The 16,945-nt window shown below is 40.4% G+C and overlaps 1 protein-coding gene across 2 annotated transcripts in view; it reads right to left on the bottom strand.

Annotated features, from left to right (window-relative positions):
• The window catches only part of FAT3 (FAT atypical cadherin 3), a 544,819-nt gene that overhangs the window by 47,129 nt on the left and 480,745 nt on the right, over positions 1 to 16,945 (bottom strand). For both annotated transcript variants that reach the window (XM_027849349.1, XM_027849350.1), the window contains exons 14-18: positions 14,220 to 14,434; positions 13,199 to 13,336; positions 8,930 to 9,073; positions 6,097 to 6,294; positions 3,779 to 4,577 (exon numbers count right to left, since the gene is read on the bottom strand). In XM_027849349.1, the coding sequence (XP_027705150.1) occupies positions 3,779 to 4,577; positions 6,097 to 6,294; positions 8,930 to 9,073; positions 13,199 to 13,336; positions 14,220 to 14,434 (1,494 nt within the window). The remainder of the gene's footprint in view (positions 1 to 3,778; positions 4,578 to 6,096; positions 6,295 to 8,929; positions 9,074 to 13,198; positions 13,337 to 14,219; positions 14,435 to 16,945) is intronic.

Raw genomic sequence — 16,945 nt, 5'->3', positions numbered from 1 at the left:
AATAATAATAATAATAATAATAATAATAATAATAATAATAATAATAATAGTAGTAGTAGTAGTAGTATTTATATAGTGCTTTCACACCTATAAAATGCTTTAAATATATTAAAGCATTTCATCCTTCCAACAACAACCTTATAAGTTAAGTGGGATTATTATCTTCATTTTGTAGATATGAGAACAAAAGCTGAAAGAGATCATTCAAGTGACTTGCCCAAGGTCACACAGCTAGAAAGTACCTGAGACAAGATTTTAACTCAGGCCTTCTTGCCTTCAAGTCTAGTGCTCTATCCACTATGCTCTCTGACTGGTTATTCTTAGTTGACCCTCAAAAAGCCATTTGAGGTACATGCAACAGAAATTATTTTCCTTGTATCAGAGATACAAAAAGACAGTTTAAACATAAAGAGACATAAAGCAGTTCAGTGACTTGGTCACTGAGTCCTTTGTAGAGCTGGCACAATAACCAGGTCTCCTCCAGGTATCTATCTAGTACCACTTTACTCTTATCTTATGATACCTACTTACTAACCCTCCTACACACACCCACACACACACACCCGTACACTTACATAACTCTTTCCTCACAACAGTTCTTAATTCTTTGGCAGTACAAATACTATTACCTTCATTTTATGGAACAGGAAATGAAGTGTCTCAGACGGGATTTGAACCTAGGTCTTCCTGACTCCAAGCCTCGTTTCTTGCCATTGGCACATTGCCTTATACTCAAACAGCATGTAGCACAACATCTGGCACATAGTAGGCACTTAATAAATGTTAATTTAATTAAATATGCTTGCAAGCTTATTTATGTCATACAGCTGAAATCAAGCCCTTGGAAACATGCCAGGAGGGCAATGATCCAGTTCTCCCACTACTACTCATACTTTGGTCAATTCTTGAGACCTCATGGATAGATTTTTCTTCTGGACCTACCTCTCCTCTACATGTTGGTCAACAGGCTCTTTTAGAATGAGCTGGGTAATGCTCTCCCAGCCTCCCTCTCCTCTTTCTTCCCCAGTCAGATTAGGTTTCATGTGTAATTTCCCGTCTGCCTGATTTTATGTCAAGCTTTCTTTTGAGTCAGAGTGTATGAGGTGCCTATCAGCCAGCAGCAGCAACAGAGGCAATCACACGGCCTTCCCCTGCATCTGCTGAACTGCTGTTCACATGCAAAATTTAATGGTGGCTGGAATTTAATGAGGCCAACTGGCACTAAAATTCAGGTCTTCTTTCATTCAGTCGCAGCAATTCAGCATTTTCGTTCAAAATGATAATGATCATCAGACTCAAAAATCTGTATGTGAAAAAGACGAGCTTTGTGTTAGGCAAGGAATAGAGGCCTGGAGGAAGCGAACTTGGGTGCAAGCAGGGCAATGGAGCTTAGAGTGGAGAGGGCCACCATTTGTAATGTTAATTACTCCACCCAGTGGCCAACAGGGTCACTTCCAGATCCTGTAGCTGGCTAACCCGAGTTATTAAGAGTCCAAAGGGGTTGGGCTCTCTCTCTAACTTATAAAGAACTAATGCTCATGTTGAATTCCTTGACCATTTACTTCTTCCTGAGAAATGAAAGATGCTAAACAAAACCGAGGCTGAGAAAAGAAACTACTTCCTTTACAATTTCTCACCTATTTTTTTATTAAGAGAAAATCCTAGGGAAGTGTAGGAGGATAGGAGGTTATGTTGTACAGCCACAGTGGTTACCCTCCCCATTTTTGGAGAACGTATTATTATCCTTCCGGCATCATATTGATTGGTATGGCTCGTACTCGGTTCAGTAACAGGTATTCATGGAATACTCATTGGTTGCACACCAGGTAATAGGCAGGGCTGATTACCTAGTGAATAACCCAAGGTGATGCAGCTACTAAGTAGACTGGTGGTGATTATATTTATGCCACTCTCCCACCTCCCTGACTTTGCACAGGCTTTTTAGAATGCTTTTTAGAACCTCTATTTCCCCCATAACCAGAAATCACTTTGCATATATGTTGTATTTATTTATCTGTGTATATGTTGTTTCTCCACAGTAGAATGTAAATACCTTAAAAATAGGGACTGTTTTTATTGTTGTCTTTTTATCCCCAGCACCTAGCATGGTAGATCACACATAGTACACATTAAATGTCTGTTGAATTGAATTGCTGACTGCATATCCGTTACTTTTATCATTGTTAATCAACTGTAAATGCCTTAAAGGCTCGAACATAGCCAGAATCATAATTTTATTTATTAGCTGGATAAGGCATTGAACCTCTCCAGGCCTTAGCTGTCTCATCTATAAACAGTCAATTAATACCTTGCCTCTTTGAAGGAAGGGTTATGGATCTCTTTAGATCTATTGTATCTAAGATCTATGAATCTGTGAAATACAATCATTATACAAATGAGCCAATACGAAAGGGAGACACTGATGCTCTCTTCATCGCCAAGACTGCAATCCTCTCAGAAACTCAGGATTTGTAAGGTCTTGTGTCCCACCCTTGGGGCACCCAGGATTTGGCTCCTGGAAAGCATTAGAGGCATACTGCTCATGGGGACAGAACTCAGGACATGTGTCCCCGACACAGTTTCCCATCTTGCTTCACACATAAAACCATCAGCCAGAGCAAAGTTCCTTTTTGCAAGGTTTTTCAGTGCCGGTACGTGATGACTTACTCACCTAGAAACAAGGTAACACGCTGTTCTAGACGGCTCCTCGAGACTCTGAGAACATGTCATTTCAGTTCTCTCTGTGGGTGAGACTCTGAGGCGTGTGCCAAGGTCACACCATGGGGGTCTATGGCGGGTACATTTCTCCTGCAGAGGAGAGCTTCACCTTGCACTGAGCCATCCCACCTCCTGCACTCTGCTCTACATACCTTCATTAAGCCCCTCACTGTGCTTTGTTGCATAAATCAGCTTGCTTACTAAGGTAATCTAGGTAAGACACGAACAGCTGGCCTGCATAAATTGTGTGTGGCAGTGACATCTGCCAGCGACAAAGCACTTCGCACATGATGCAGGCATTCAGATCGTCTGGTGTGCAGATAATTAACATATCCAACAGGTCTGGTCATCATCAAATCTGACTGATGAAAACACACACACACACACACACACACACACACACACAATATTTATGGAGCACCCACAGGGTGGTTGGCACTGTTCTGGGTGTCTGAGCCCAGAATGGAAATGGAGGCAGGAAAAATGTCAACATGTTCCTCTTACTACTACAAATATTCCATTACTGGATGTCATAATAACGACACCCCAAACTGTCTTGTTATGGTATCTTCTGCAAACTGGGCAAAAGGAAGTTTTCTGCAAGTTAAGAGGCTGAGGATCTCTGCCACTTTCCAATGAGTCAAAGGGCTACTTTACAAGCTTCCTCCATCCTGGAATTGAGACCTTCGTCAATCACCTGAGCAAAGGTTCCTATTGCTTAGAAAACCCTGGGTGTACGATTCTAAGACTTAGGCAATGACATTGTCTGTGCACATTGAACACCAGAGAGAGATGTCAATGGGCATGACCTCTCAATGACCATTGTGAGTATGGTGCCCCTTGACAGACGGGAACTTTGCCCCTGAAAGGTCAAAGTTTGTTGACTTATTATTGCAATAAACAAGAACAATTCCAACCTTGCAGCCCCGAGCAATGAATCCATCCCTGTCTGTTCTCTAAGACATCTGGACCTTGCAAGTCTCCCTTTCTAACCAGTATCCCCAAAAGACTGGAGGCAGGCTGGGAAAATTCGCCCTCCAGGGATAAAAACTAAACTCACCATTACATGTACAGCGTACGTTCCTGTAGAAACGAGGACACACAAAACTAATACGAGCTGTGCTGTAGGTCATTAGAGAATGTGAATCTATGGACAAGCTTTGTTCACAGTGTTGTTCCTGGCAATCCAGTCCAGAGCAATTCTTCTCCAGGATGGCTGAGATGCGAATCACATTCTCCAAATGTCTCCTTGCATTGGATAGCTTCTGGATGAGGTACGCAGGCTTGTAGAAGCCGCCGCTGTGCATCTGCACGGCAAATAACATGTCCAGCTGGTTGGTGCCAGCCACAGGCTGGATGCTGATGATGTGGAGGCTGTCCTGTTTCTGGGAAAGGACAGCATTCCGGAGGGTCCTTCGGAACCCATGCATGTGTAGCCCAACAAAATCCTCAGGGGAGACGTTCTCGAATCGGATGGTGACTGTGTTCTGCAGCATCTCCTGCACCAGCTGCTCCACGTGGACGATGACGTCAATGGGCACCTGGAAGCGGCCGTCACTCACGGAAACATTCAGAATGTACTTACCACTGTCCAGGCCTCCCAGGGCAATGATCTTTCCATCATGGGTGTTCACCTTGAACAAGCTTCTTTGCTCAGATTTCAGCGCATACGTGAGTACGTCATACACGTCCTGGTCAGTGGCATGGATCTTCCCAATGACACCCCCGGGGAAGTCATCCTCCATTGTGACAATAAAGATCTCTAAGGGGATGGCAGTGGGCTTGTGGATACTTTCTTCAATCACCCGGACATGAACATAAGAGTGGGAAACTTGCTGGGGTTTGCCTGAGTCCTTTGCCTACAATATTTAAAGAAGCAACACAGGAATTAAGAGGAAAAAAAAACATACTTTCAACTATGTTTCTTTTTTTTTTTAAGCCATTTTCTCCCTCAAGGTGCTAAAGATGTGCATTTAAAGTAAGGGAAACCATTTATCAGTTTCAACCCCCAAATGCACCATTGATTATTAACAGTAAGGCATGACAACAGAACAGAACTGGGGATAGAGAGAAAGATGACCCAGAAAACATTGTGATGGCATTGTTTCCAATTTGGGTAGAAGGCAGGAGTGAGGCTGCAAAGTATTGTTATAGCTCTAGGGAAGACTTTGCTTTGATTCAGTTTACCTAACTTTGATCAAAGGTCCACCATGTACACCAGAACACTATGGTAGGTACTGGGTGAAATAAAAAAAAAATTAGGTAGAATAAAGTTCTCTGCCCTCAAGGAGCTTACAATCTAGAAGAAGGGCCGTGGTACATACAAAAACAATTGTAATATGAAATAATGCATCTTCTTCATGGGTGTATGGGTGTATGTGTTAAAGAGAAGATGAATTTTTGTTAATTAAAAAAAATTAAAGAAATAAAAGAAACATGTTTCTCCAATGCCAATTTGGGGCAAATGAGCCCTTTTTGAACACAGACAACCTCAGTTTAACTAGTGATATCTGCCTCCAACATAAAGTCTGCTTGGTTTAGGAGGCCTGTTTTATCTCCTCAGGTAATTGAGTACCTCAGTATCCAGTGCCTAAGGTAGCACAGCATCATCCTTCAGGTGAGGGCATCCCTCGGGTGACCCCTCCCATCAGCTACACAGTGGTGTCATCACTACAGCACAGGTGTTCCTATTTTCTGAGCTCTGACAAGGGAGATCTCTGTCCAGACTTTGTTAGCTCTTTTCCCTTTTTATTTTTTCCACTCCTTCTACATCCGTTGTCCCACAGCAACTGATGCTCCAGGAGAGGGCAAGTGAGCATGAGTCATCCCCTGAACTCTGTTGCTAGTTTATTTATTCTTGGTTCCATCTTTTTTTTTTTTTGCAAAATGTGGAGAAATGGAATGAGATTAAGTGGGCTGGGTGAAGAAGATGAGGTTTCTCTTCCTCCTACAAAAACTTAAGAATACATCTGGCCTACACCAAATATAAGATGCTGATTCATTACTTCCCTATTTATGGTGATTCAGCAGATGATGCCATCACAAAGGAGGGAGCCTAGTACAGCTGAACAATATTTGGGGGGGTAAACTGGACCCTGGGGGAAATTTTAAATAGACTTAAGCAGAGTGATCGCCTGCTTAAGCACACGCTAAGTAACTGCTAGGCCTGAACAATGATGCCCTCATTTCTTTCTATTCAATTTCACATACAAAGCCTGCTTTTATTGGTGTGAAATTGAACTTGAGATTAAGAGGGGAGCATATTCCTACATGGCCATTACATTATGTTTACTTACTCAACAAAGAAAAACTAAGCAACAGGCACAATAACAATCAGAAATGAAAGACATCTGGTCCCTAGAAAAGGCAAGACAGTACCTGGATGTAAAGCACGTATTCGGGAGAGTCTGTGTGTCTAAAGATTACTGCTGATCTTAAGATCCCATGAGGGTCCAACACAAATTCCTCTTCCTCATTCCCTGCTAAGATGGTAAAGGTAAAGGGGGGTCCATTGTGAAAGGAATCTCGGTCTGTCACCATCAGCTGCAAAATGCTTGTCCCCACTGGTTTGTTTTCCTGCATAAAAAGTATGGGAAAAAAAAGATTAAATTATATTCCTTTTTTTTTTTAAAAAGCAAACCATTGCTCACCAGAAATACAATGTTTTGAAAAGGAAGTAGTTCCCCATGATATTTTATTATCTTCAGCCAAATACTGGTGCTTATTAACAATTTTTATTTTCCTCCCTTTCCCTCACCAATAAAGGTCGTATTTACGTATTTTTCATTTGTTTGTTTGCTTTTTGAAGTCCTAACTACGGTCTTGAGCTTAGTGAATTCTCCAATTTATTGAAACATCTATGGCCACTTGAGAGAATTCCAAAAAACTAGAGATGGAAAATGGCGTTCACAGATTGGTTCATTTGTAGGACAACCGTGGAGACCCTCTCAGGTGAAGAGAACATCAACCTGTCAGGACCTAGCTTTTTCTTAAACAGTTGTTATAACAATTATGCAGAGAAAAAACACTAGGACGCAACATTACAATAGCAGACTTTGCAGGGTGGGGAGGGCATTCTAGAGAAATTAACAAATCGATAGTAAGCACACAGAAGCAAGCACCAAAAGGAGTATTAACTTTACGGTTTTAACACCCACAAAGAGCTCAAACTGAACACTCTTAGTAGTGAATGAGCTCATTTATTACTATTATAATTATGTATTATATAAATAAATATATAATAATTATAATATAAATTATATATCATTCATTGGAGATGTGTGGCGAAGGGTGTACTGTAGCTTTAATGTCAGCAGAACAATTTTGATTCATTTAAGCAATCAGTAACTCAAGTAATATTTTACTGATTCTCTCTGCCTCTCCTCCCAAATGGTCTTTCTCCATACGCCTTGGGTCACAGGTTATCCTCACTTGGATTAAATTCCTCTGTGGCTCAGGAGTTGAGGTCCTCCCTGCTCTCCATTTAGATTTCAGTGCTGTTTTAGGTTGGAACCAGAGTCAGTTTTGCCAGTGCAGGCCTTTTGATGACAAAGATTTAGGATTAAGTGAGTCTGGGTCAGAGAGATTGAGAGAATGATACATGTAGTTTTGTCAGGGAGGAAAATACAGGGTAGGAGCATAAGCTCTAGGTCCTGAATTAGATTGAGTCTTATCAAAACCATGTGCGGGAGTAAGTCAGAGTAGATTGGGAAGAGGGAGGGAATTATTCTGAAGGAGAAAGATAGCAGGACCTTCAAGACCTGTCATTTTTCTCCTCCTCTCAAGTGTCCTTTCAATCAGTAAGAGCCAGATGCAAGATCCCTCTGGAATCAGTTACCATCCCTTCCGGGTTCAGTGAAGATTTATTGCTTCACACACAATATACTCAGCCCTGCACCAAGTGTAAGATTTATTTATTTATTTGCTCAATCTATATAGCCACTTCCCTCCAGAGAGGAAAGACGTAATGGTTGCCTCAGGGCTCACCATCCATGAAAAGATAGAGAGATATACTGCAGAGGCCAGACACTCCGGGACCCGGAGGAGGGTCACACTGGGAGGGGGTGAGGGACCTCTGGTCTTTCATTCTTCCCTTCCTGTTTGGCATTTGAAAACAGCCTGCCAGGCTGAGTGATATATGTCATAAAATGAAAATTAAGTACCTGGAGTCTATGAGGCAAGGATAGAGGACAAAAGCTGGGGCAGGGGAGAGGAAGAGTCGGGGAGAAGGGTCAGCCACCTCCTAAAGAAACTGAGGCAGGTGTAGAAATTCAGTAAATATTTATGTTGGGAGGATGGGGATCACATTATACAGCTGTTGGAAATACGACAAGAAGGGGAGGAAAATTAAGTCTAGCCAGGATCTAGGAGAGGCAACCAAAAGAATACCACAAAGTGGAGGCTTCAGATTTCATGAAAAGAGGTGATGAAAATGAAGACAACACCTGCTTATTCCGTAACTGCTCCCTTCCCCCTGCCCCCCGGCCATGCCTGGGCCATGCGGCCTGAAAAGTGAGGGTTCCAACATGTGTGGATCTAAGAGGCGCCATCCAGCCTCAGATTATCTTCTGTCTGCAGAAGTCTGGGGAGACATGGGGATCAGGGGCCTGATTCTGGAGGTTCAAGTCTATACTGGGGTGAACCTGAGAGATATCTGGGACTGAAATAATATCAATACTGCACCTCAATGCCTTTGATCCTTCATACAGACTGAGATCTAATCAATAGCTGGCCTTGTGTATATTCCTGGTGTGTGGTTTTGCAACAGCTTTTGGAAGTATTAGGATACGGGGCACATGGCCTTTCTCTCTGATGTATGAGTCTAGAAAAAACAGGACTAAGTCATCACATCTTGCAGCTGGATTTTAAAGGGCAGGTGGGTTATAAAGCGTGAAATAAGTTTTTGGCACCGGTTCAGCTCTCTAGAGGGACACTGCTTTGTCCAACTGCCAGACCTCTAAGCTCCCCCCACCCTCCTTCTGCTTTATGAAATATTCAGCACCCAACTGGCTTTCCTTCTCCTTAACAATCCTAGGGTTCATATGCACTCCCTTCACACTTTAGACAAGAATCAAGATGGAAGATGGGGTTCTTTTCTACAAGTCAAGTGAAAAGGGTAAGATGATGTTTAGCAAAAAGCATCGAAGAAGAAACAAGACCAGCATCATAAGAGTCCTCACGTTCGAGAGTCCATCCACAGAGGCGAGTTTACCTGGATTACAGCAGTATAGTTAGCTGGTGTGAAAACGGGGCCATTATCATTTACGTCGGAAATGTCTATGTTGACTGTCACAGTGGATGACATGGCAGGAATGCCGCTGTCCGTAGCTTGAATGAGTAATGAGTATCCAGACACCTGTCAGAGGGAGAGCACACTGAATGAACAGCTGAGAAATCCATAACTCCTATCCTTATGGCCATACCCCAAGCAAATTCAGGCAAAGCAGAGCAGCTCAGAGTTGTCCATTATGTGCCTGGGGGGTCTACAAAAACTAAACGGATACAAAAAGGATATATACATATACACATACACACACATATATAACATATATGTATATACCTAAAATATATATATGTGTATATCTCTCAAATACACACACACATTTTTTGGGGGGGAGAAGGGGTCAGGTCCTATGATTTCACTGGTAAAGAGAACTTCCAGTGAGGAAACTTGCTTTAACAATGCAGATTAGTACTTTGGCTTTGCAATTTAGAAGATCTTAGAGAGTTGTGGGAAGCATTGGGAGGTTAAATGATTTGCCCAAGGAGGTCATACAGCTAGGACTTAAACCCACATCTTTTAGGCTCTAAGTCTGGGTCTCTGTTCACTCTGCTATATATGCTCATTTTAATCAACCAATTGCCCAAAGAAATTGATACACTTATAAAAATGTATCCATGAAAATTCTACATGGCAGTAGTGCCTAGGTTCCATAAGGACATTTATTCCTCTAGTCATAGAGGACCATAGACTTCTTCAAAGTCACACAGGCCAGGATTTGAACTCAGGTCCTCTAACTCCAAATCACTGGCATGGCAACACACTGCCTGCTCTGTCCCACCATCTTCATTTTGCTATTTTGGGGCTTCATATAACATTTGCACTGTGGCCCAATAAATGCTACAGGGCCTCATGGGAATACTCTTAAAGACTAAAGTTTTGCCATGCTAGATTCCTCATGAGACCTAGTGGATACACTTACTGCTCAGGCTCCATTTTTTTTACAAATATTATCAAGTGAGATAAAATTTGTAAAGTGTCTAGCATAATACCTTGTACATAGCTGGTGCTTAATAAATGCTTATTCACATCTGCATTCCTACCCCTACCCCCACTCTTTAATACTTTTAAGTGGTTATATGAAAGACAAGTCCATCTCTCTCTAACAGACCTTAAATGCAAGATTCTCTCTTATGGCCTCTTCTAGTTGTAAATATTATTATACATAAGAGACTAGCCTAATTATTTTATATGTATCCCTAGCACTTAGCACAAGTGTCTGGAATATAGTAGGTGCTTAATAAATGTTTTTTGACTGATTGATACATTCTTAATCCATATATAATCTCGGTCAGTTACTTCTGTGGTACAATTCACACTCTCATTTTTTTTTTAAATAGGATGTTGAGAATGTGTCTGTGAAGAAACAGGGAAAGTATAAACTTTCCTATCTAAAATTCTATATTCTAATGAAATATGCATACATAATTAAGTAGCATTACAATTATATGTGTTTATACACATATGTATATATGTTATATATGTATTTGTACACATATATACATATATGTATGCAGACCTGTGTTCCATGTTAAATACAATCCAATATATAAAACTCTAAATTTTCAAAAAAAGAAAAATTAGAGTTATAATTCACTTTATGAAAGAAGTCACCATTAATAAGTGTTTGTTGAAATGAATTAAACAGTGAGTTCCCCTGGTACATTGAAAATATCATTTAATTTATGAATATCTGATCTACTCACATCTTTTAAAGAATAGTACTGCATAACATTTAGTACATTTTAATATTCCATCCAAAGACGAGATCCTATTAAGTCAGTAGGAGGAAAACCATTAGCAAAGTCAAGGAATTAACCTTGACTTCAATTCAAAAAAGCCAGTTACTTGTTTGTTTAGCCAAATGGCGGTACCTAGACTCTTAGACGTCATTTCAAAAATCAATAAATTCATCCATATGGATGTTTCCTTTACCAAAGCAGATCATAACCTTTCAGTCCCTTATTCAACATCTTTGTGAGTTGCTGTGGCTAAAAAAAATCACCAGTTGGCCCAGGTTCTGGTGAAGAACCTCTCTAAGTTTGGCTAGGCTGGTTGTCCAAGGAAAGCCATATAGTCTATCAAGGCCCCATATTTGCAGCCCTTCTGGCGTGGAATGCCCTGAAATGACTTCCCTCTCCTCTTCCTGCTGTTACCGCTACTGCCACCAGAGCTCCCAGGGTTACAGGGTCACCTCCAAACTCTGATGAGAAGGAATGTTTCCTCCTCATTCCTCACCAGAAAATCCCTCCAGCTCTTTCCTGTGTTCAGAGCATATAAATGCTAGCTAATATTATTAATGCATATGTGACTAGGGGTCATAATGTCTAAGTAATGATAGTACCTTGCATTTGATAGCATTTTTCAAGGCATATTGATCACATTATCTCATTTAATTTTTACTTGACTGAATGTAGATATTTGTTATGTAGAGCTGAAGATGAATTACTGCCAATTTCCACAGCACAGAACAGTAAACAGTCACTAATTTTCCTCCTGTTTATATGTGAGTGTAAGAGCTAAATGATAGGGTACAGTTTGATGCTCTGAACACAGGAAAGAGCTGGAGGGATTTTCTGGTGAGGAATGAGGAGGAAACATTCCTTCTCATCAGAGTTTGGAGGTGACCCTGTAACCCTGGGAGCTCTGGTGGCAGTAGCGGTAACAGCAGGAAGAGGAGAGGGAAGTCATTTCAGGGCATTCCACGCCAGAAAATCCCTCCAGCTCTTTCCTGTGTTCAGAGCATCAAACTGTACCCTATCATTTAGCTCTTACACTCACATATAAACAGGAGGAAAATTAGTGACTGTTTACTGTTCTGTGCTGTGGAAATTGGCAGTAATTCATCTTCAGCTCTACATAACAAATATCTACATTCAGTCAAGTAAAAATTAAATGAGATAATGTGATCAATATGCCTTGAAAAATGCTATCAAATGCAAGGTACTATCATTACTTAGACATTATGACCCCTAGTCACATATGCATTAATAATATTAGCTAGCATTTATATTTAGCTTTAAGGTTTGTAATCACTTTACAAATATCTCATTTTATTCTCAAAACTACTCTGGGAAGGAGGTAGGTGCTATTATTACAATCACATTTTCATGTGTTTGATGGTATATATTAGTGTATATGACTGAGTTAATTTACTTGGAAATTAGAGGGACAGGTTGATCCTTCCTCCACATTCACCCGCACAGGCTTACAATTAAGGACCTGTGTATCTTGCAGCAGACTTTCCAGGCTGGGTCTCTGGGAAGTATTATTAAGGCTAATCTGCCTCCTTTATCAAGACTAATTTTACCCAGCCTCTGGGGCTATAGCATACAGATTAGAATCTCTTCTGGGTTTTCTGTACTTTGGCATCTGGGAAATTCTACCTTTACTTTCTTTTTAGAGAACTGAATCCTTGGTTGAGAAAGGGCTTCTTTTATACTTAAGTAAAGTTAATTTTACTTAAGTCAAGTAAATGTAAGGAAAACTAGAGGATGTAGGCTTTTTTGATTCATGTTTCTTGATCTGGGAGTCCTTCCAAGCCATCATTGATCACAGCCTCTGGCAGGGATAAGTTAGTTATACAAAGTAGAACCATAGGCACCTGGTGCTAAGTCATAGGGCCCACATCCATGGCATTAATAAAATTGACAGTGATCTGATATTTGACAGACTGGCTTCATATTTTATCATAGAAACTGGCTGCTTTTTACTGATATTTTAGGTCATCTTCTCTCTCATCTTTCTAAAGAATTTTCATTTTGGTAACCTTGGCCACCACAAAAAAAGCACTCAAGACATCCCTGATGGAACTGGTCACTCTTCCTTAATATCTTTTGAAGCAATGAATTCTGGTGATAGACAGAATTTGGCAAAAAATTCTTCCTAGGGTCTAATCCAAATCTAAGCCATTATAACTGCTGACCTGTTCCTATTTCTCCATCTTTGTTGTACTCAGGGAATCACTGTCCACATTATTATATTATAAATATTACATAATTAGATATATATATTTTAGCTCTCTCTATAATATTATATAATTACACATGTTATATAATTAGATGTCCTTTCACAGCCCTCTCTCTTTCAGACTATATAAATCTCATGTCTTATAACCATTCCTTTAAAAATCATTTTATCATTCACTTTTAGAGGCTTTTAAGGAAGCGTATAGGGGGAGGTTGGTCTAATTAATCTTACCCGTTCTCGGTCCAATTTCTTTTTCACTTTAACAAGCCCCAAGACAGGATCTACAGCAAACTCATTGTCCCGGTCCCCACTGACGATGGAGAAGCGAATCTGTCCATTGGGTGGGCTATCTACATCTTCTGCTATTAACTTCAAGAGAAAACAAAAGGGTTAGAGAAAGAAAATCCATGCTTTGCCTAACCCAATTGTTCTACAGAAACATAGAGGTTAAGCAAACTTCAAATTATAAGCCTTGCAGAGGTGCTGCCAATTTCCCCATTAGGATTTCCCATCTTTATCCATCACAGTAACAGAGATGGTGTACATGACAGAAAAGCACCATGGCTATGGTCCTGGACTCCATTTTTATTTAGTCATACATGTCCACAGCCGGATTTGTTTTCTGGATCCCTCAGGCCCTGAACCAAAAGTAGGAATTCAAATACTAAGTGACTGCTCCCCAAGGGCAAGGATTAGTTCCTTCCTGTCTGTGTATCCTCAGGACCCAGCACTGTGCCATGGTACATAGTAAATACATACCTGATAAATGCTTTCTTCAGTTTTCTTATTGTCCTTGTATTCCCTCAAACATTTGCTTTTGCCAACTATGCTGGATATTCTATATGCACAGGTATAGCTGACATCACATACAGACAGATTAGACAGGTGATAAAAGGGCTCCCACACCTCTAAATGTGTCCCTTAACTGTGTGTCTTTAATGCTTAAAATTCTACCATTAAGTAGTTATTCATTTGGGTTAAGATAACAATCACTATTAAAATGTGAGTTATCCTTTAAACTATTATCAGTCATTTAGATCTCAGTCTGAAGTAGTTTATCAACTCCTTCCCAGTGGAAAATAAGACTGAAAGGTACCGGGGAGGGGGGTATGTTTGGTCTCTAGAGAGAACCCAGGGAAAAGAATGTCACTTAAAAGAGACCACGGGAGGGCATTAGAGACAAACTTCGACTTCACCATTCTGCCTTAATTTGGCCCTGCACATCAGGACCAAACTGACCAAATGTACCCACCACAATGACTGAGTCCCCGATGGAAGCGTCTTCACTGATGACTGCACTGTAGACCTCCTGGTTAAATGTTGGTGCATTGTCATTCACATCGGTAAGGTTGATGTTCACTGTGGCCACGGCACTGAGGGCTGGGGTACCCCCGTCTTTGGCTTCCACCACGAGATAAAAATCTTTGCACATTTCATAATCCAGGGCCTCAATGACAGAAATCCCTCCTTTGGAGAAAAATGAGGAGTTTTAGATTTGATTTTAAAAAAATGGGCAGACATGCAATTATCATTGTAAATATTATTTTTGTTATCTTTAGCCAAAAATGGTGAGTATTCAATAACCCATTTATTTAAGGTCCCTGCAAAAATATACTGAAAGCCTACTTAGTACTGTCAATCATCGCACAGCTGTCCATCAACCAGAACACTGAATCATTTAAAAAATTTCCATTGAAGAATCAGACATTTCAATAGACTTTTATAACTCAAACTGAGTTCTCTCATTTTGGAGTGCATTAAAACTAGCATTCTCCACCCTCATGCAATCAAGATTATAGTCAGGGATAGGTGGCCTTCTTGATTTTGAATATCAGTCCTGCTACTTTGTTTCTAGCTGTGTGACTTTGGGCAAATCACTTCACTCCTCTGGGCCTCAGTTTCCTCATTTGCAAAATAAGGGGGTTGGGCTGGATGACATCTACAATTCTTTCCTATGTTTGGTCACCATGGTTCCTACAGCTCAATTATAAAGCAATACAGAAAACGGCCCTGTTATAAAATGAAAACCATAACTCTTCTCTGTAAATAAAGATGCTACAGTTTTTTAGTTCTCTAATTAAGTTTCCTTGATAATTATCACACTTAGTGCTTTATTAAGTCTCCTGCCCTAACTGTCAAATAACAAAATTTAAGCAATATTTAACCATTTCCCCTGGCATTTAAATGCAATGGTCATTAGCCTACAAGTTGGAATTAATGAACACCTAAATGTATGTGGACCGCACCCCCCCAAACACTTTAATTTTAAATAATGGGCTTTAACTGAAAGAGGTGATTGCAATGCAGAATCATTGCTGGTAGGAGTAATTCTTTCTGCCTAGTACAGTCCTTCTTCCTATAGGTACCCCCTTTGCTAACCTATCATGACTAACACACTTACTCCTCTAGTGATGAGGAGGTGTGTGTGTGTGTGTGTGTGTGCCTAGTGAGCAGTGAACGTGGTAGGAGTCTGCACTCAGCCTTCACCTCATTACACTCTAGTGGGAAAGCTGACTTCTAAATAAAAGGAGTCCATCCCCATGGCGGATCTTATTTATATTGGCGAGACCCTTCCCTTACCTTGGAGAAAAACACTACAAGTTTCAAAATAGGTCTCAAGTCATTCTATTTCTCATGGCTATTTATAAGGTCACTAGCCTCCTGCTCTAGGTTAGCCAGCTAAAGCTTTAGTGAAACAATATATATGGAAACCCTTTGCAAACTTTAAAGTGATATGTAAGTATTTATTATTGTTATTATTAGCTATTATTATTTTGACTCACCATGAAAATAAAAATTGGCTCCTGTACAGTTTCCAATGAAATGAAGATGCAAGGGTGAAGAAAATGATGCAATGTAGCCTGCCTCTCCTGTTTATTTTTGGCATGGTTGTCATAGCAATATGTTTTTAGGCAAACAGTATTTCCTACAGGATGGACATATTCTCCAAATCTAACAATCTTCAGAAAACAGGGATAATTACAGGAAGAAATAGTAAGAGCTAAAAGGATTCTTGAAGGTTGTTTGGACTGACACCCTGTCCCATGCTATAATTCCCTCTATAACATCTTGGACAAGTGGCAATCTAGTCTCTACTTAAATAATTTTAGTGCTGGGGAGCTCATCACTCTCTAAGGCAGCCACTTCCACAGTTGAGCAGTGCTGCATGTGAAGAAATCCTCACTTTGATTAAGTCAACATCTCTCCCTGAAATTTCCATTCATTAGTCTCAGTTACACTTTCTAGAGGGAAACAGAATACATCTAATCCTTGTTCCATATGAAAGCTCTTTGAATATTAGTAGAGAGCTATCATGATATCCCCTCAATTTTTCTTCTCCAGGCTAAACACTACTAACTTCCTCAACTATTCTTACATGACTTCTCACCATTCTGGTTATCCTTCTCAGCAAGTGCTCAGATGTGTCCATGGTTCTTTTTAAAAAGTAACACTTAGAATGGAACCCGATGCTCCAGAGTCATTTGACTAGCACAGAATAGAGTGGGATTTTCACCTCTAGAATTTTGGACACTTCTTCATTATTTCAAGGATCTGCAATTTCATCTGAACCACATTTCTTCCATTGACACAGATCATAACCGCTCTACAACTAAGGGACTGATCTTTGAGTTTTTGTGGCCTCCAAGCTCATCCTCCTCCCAGCCAACTGGGTGGTGTTCTGCTTTTGATCTGACCTATTATTTCATTATTTCATTCGAAGAGAGAACTACTGGTGAGGAACTTCCTCTCTTAACTACACTGGTCCTTGGATGACAGACATATTGTCGGACCCATACTCAAGATTTTTCCAGTTGTAATGAAAAGCCCCCGGATTCAAGAAGCTATCAGAGCTTATATTCCACATCCATTGCCTTCAACACCCAGTGTCTTCCGCTTCTGGACATTATCATTTTATCAGTGTTGCTGAAGGCACATCCATTTTTTGGTGGGTGAATGATATTGTTGACTTATGTTGAC

Source organism: Vombatus ursinus, unplaced genomic scaffold (assembly GCF_900497805.2).
Source record: "Vombatus ursinus unplaced genomic scaffold, bare-nosed wombat genome assembly UNPS02007344.1, whole genome shotgun sequence".
Lineage (NCBI taxonomy): Eukaryota > Metazoa > Chordata > Mammalia > Diprotodontia > Vombatidae > Vombatus > Vombatus ursinus.
The sequence above is the reverse complement of the archived record's forward strand: the minus strand, read 5'-3'. Positions and strand labels throughout refer to the sequence as shown.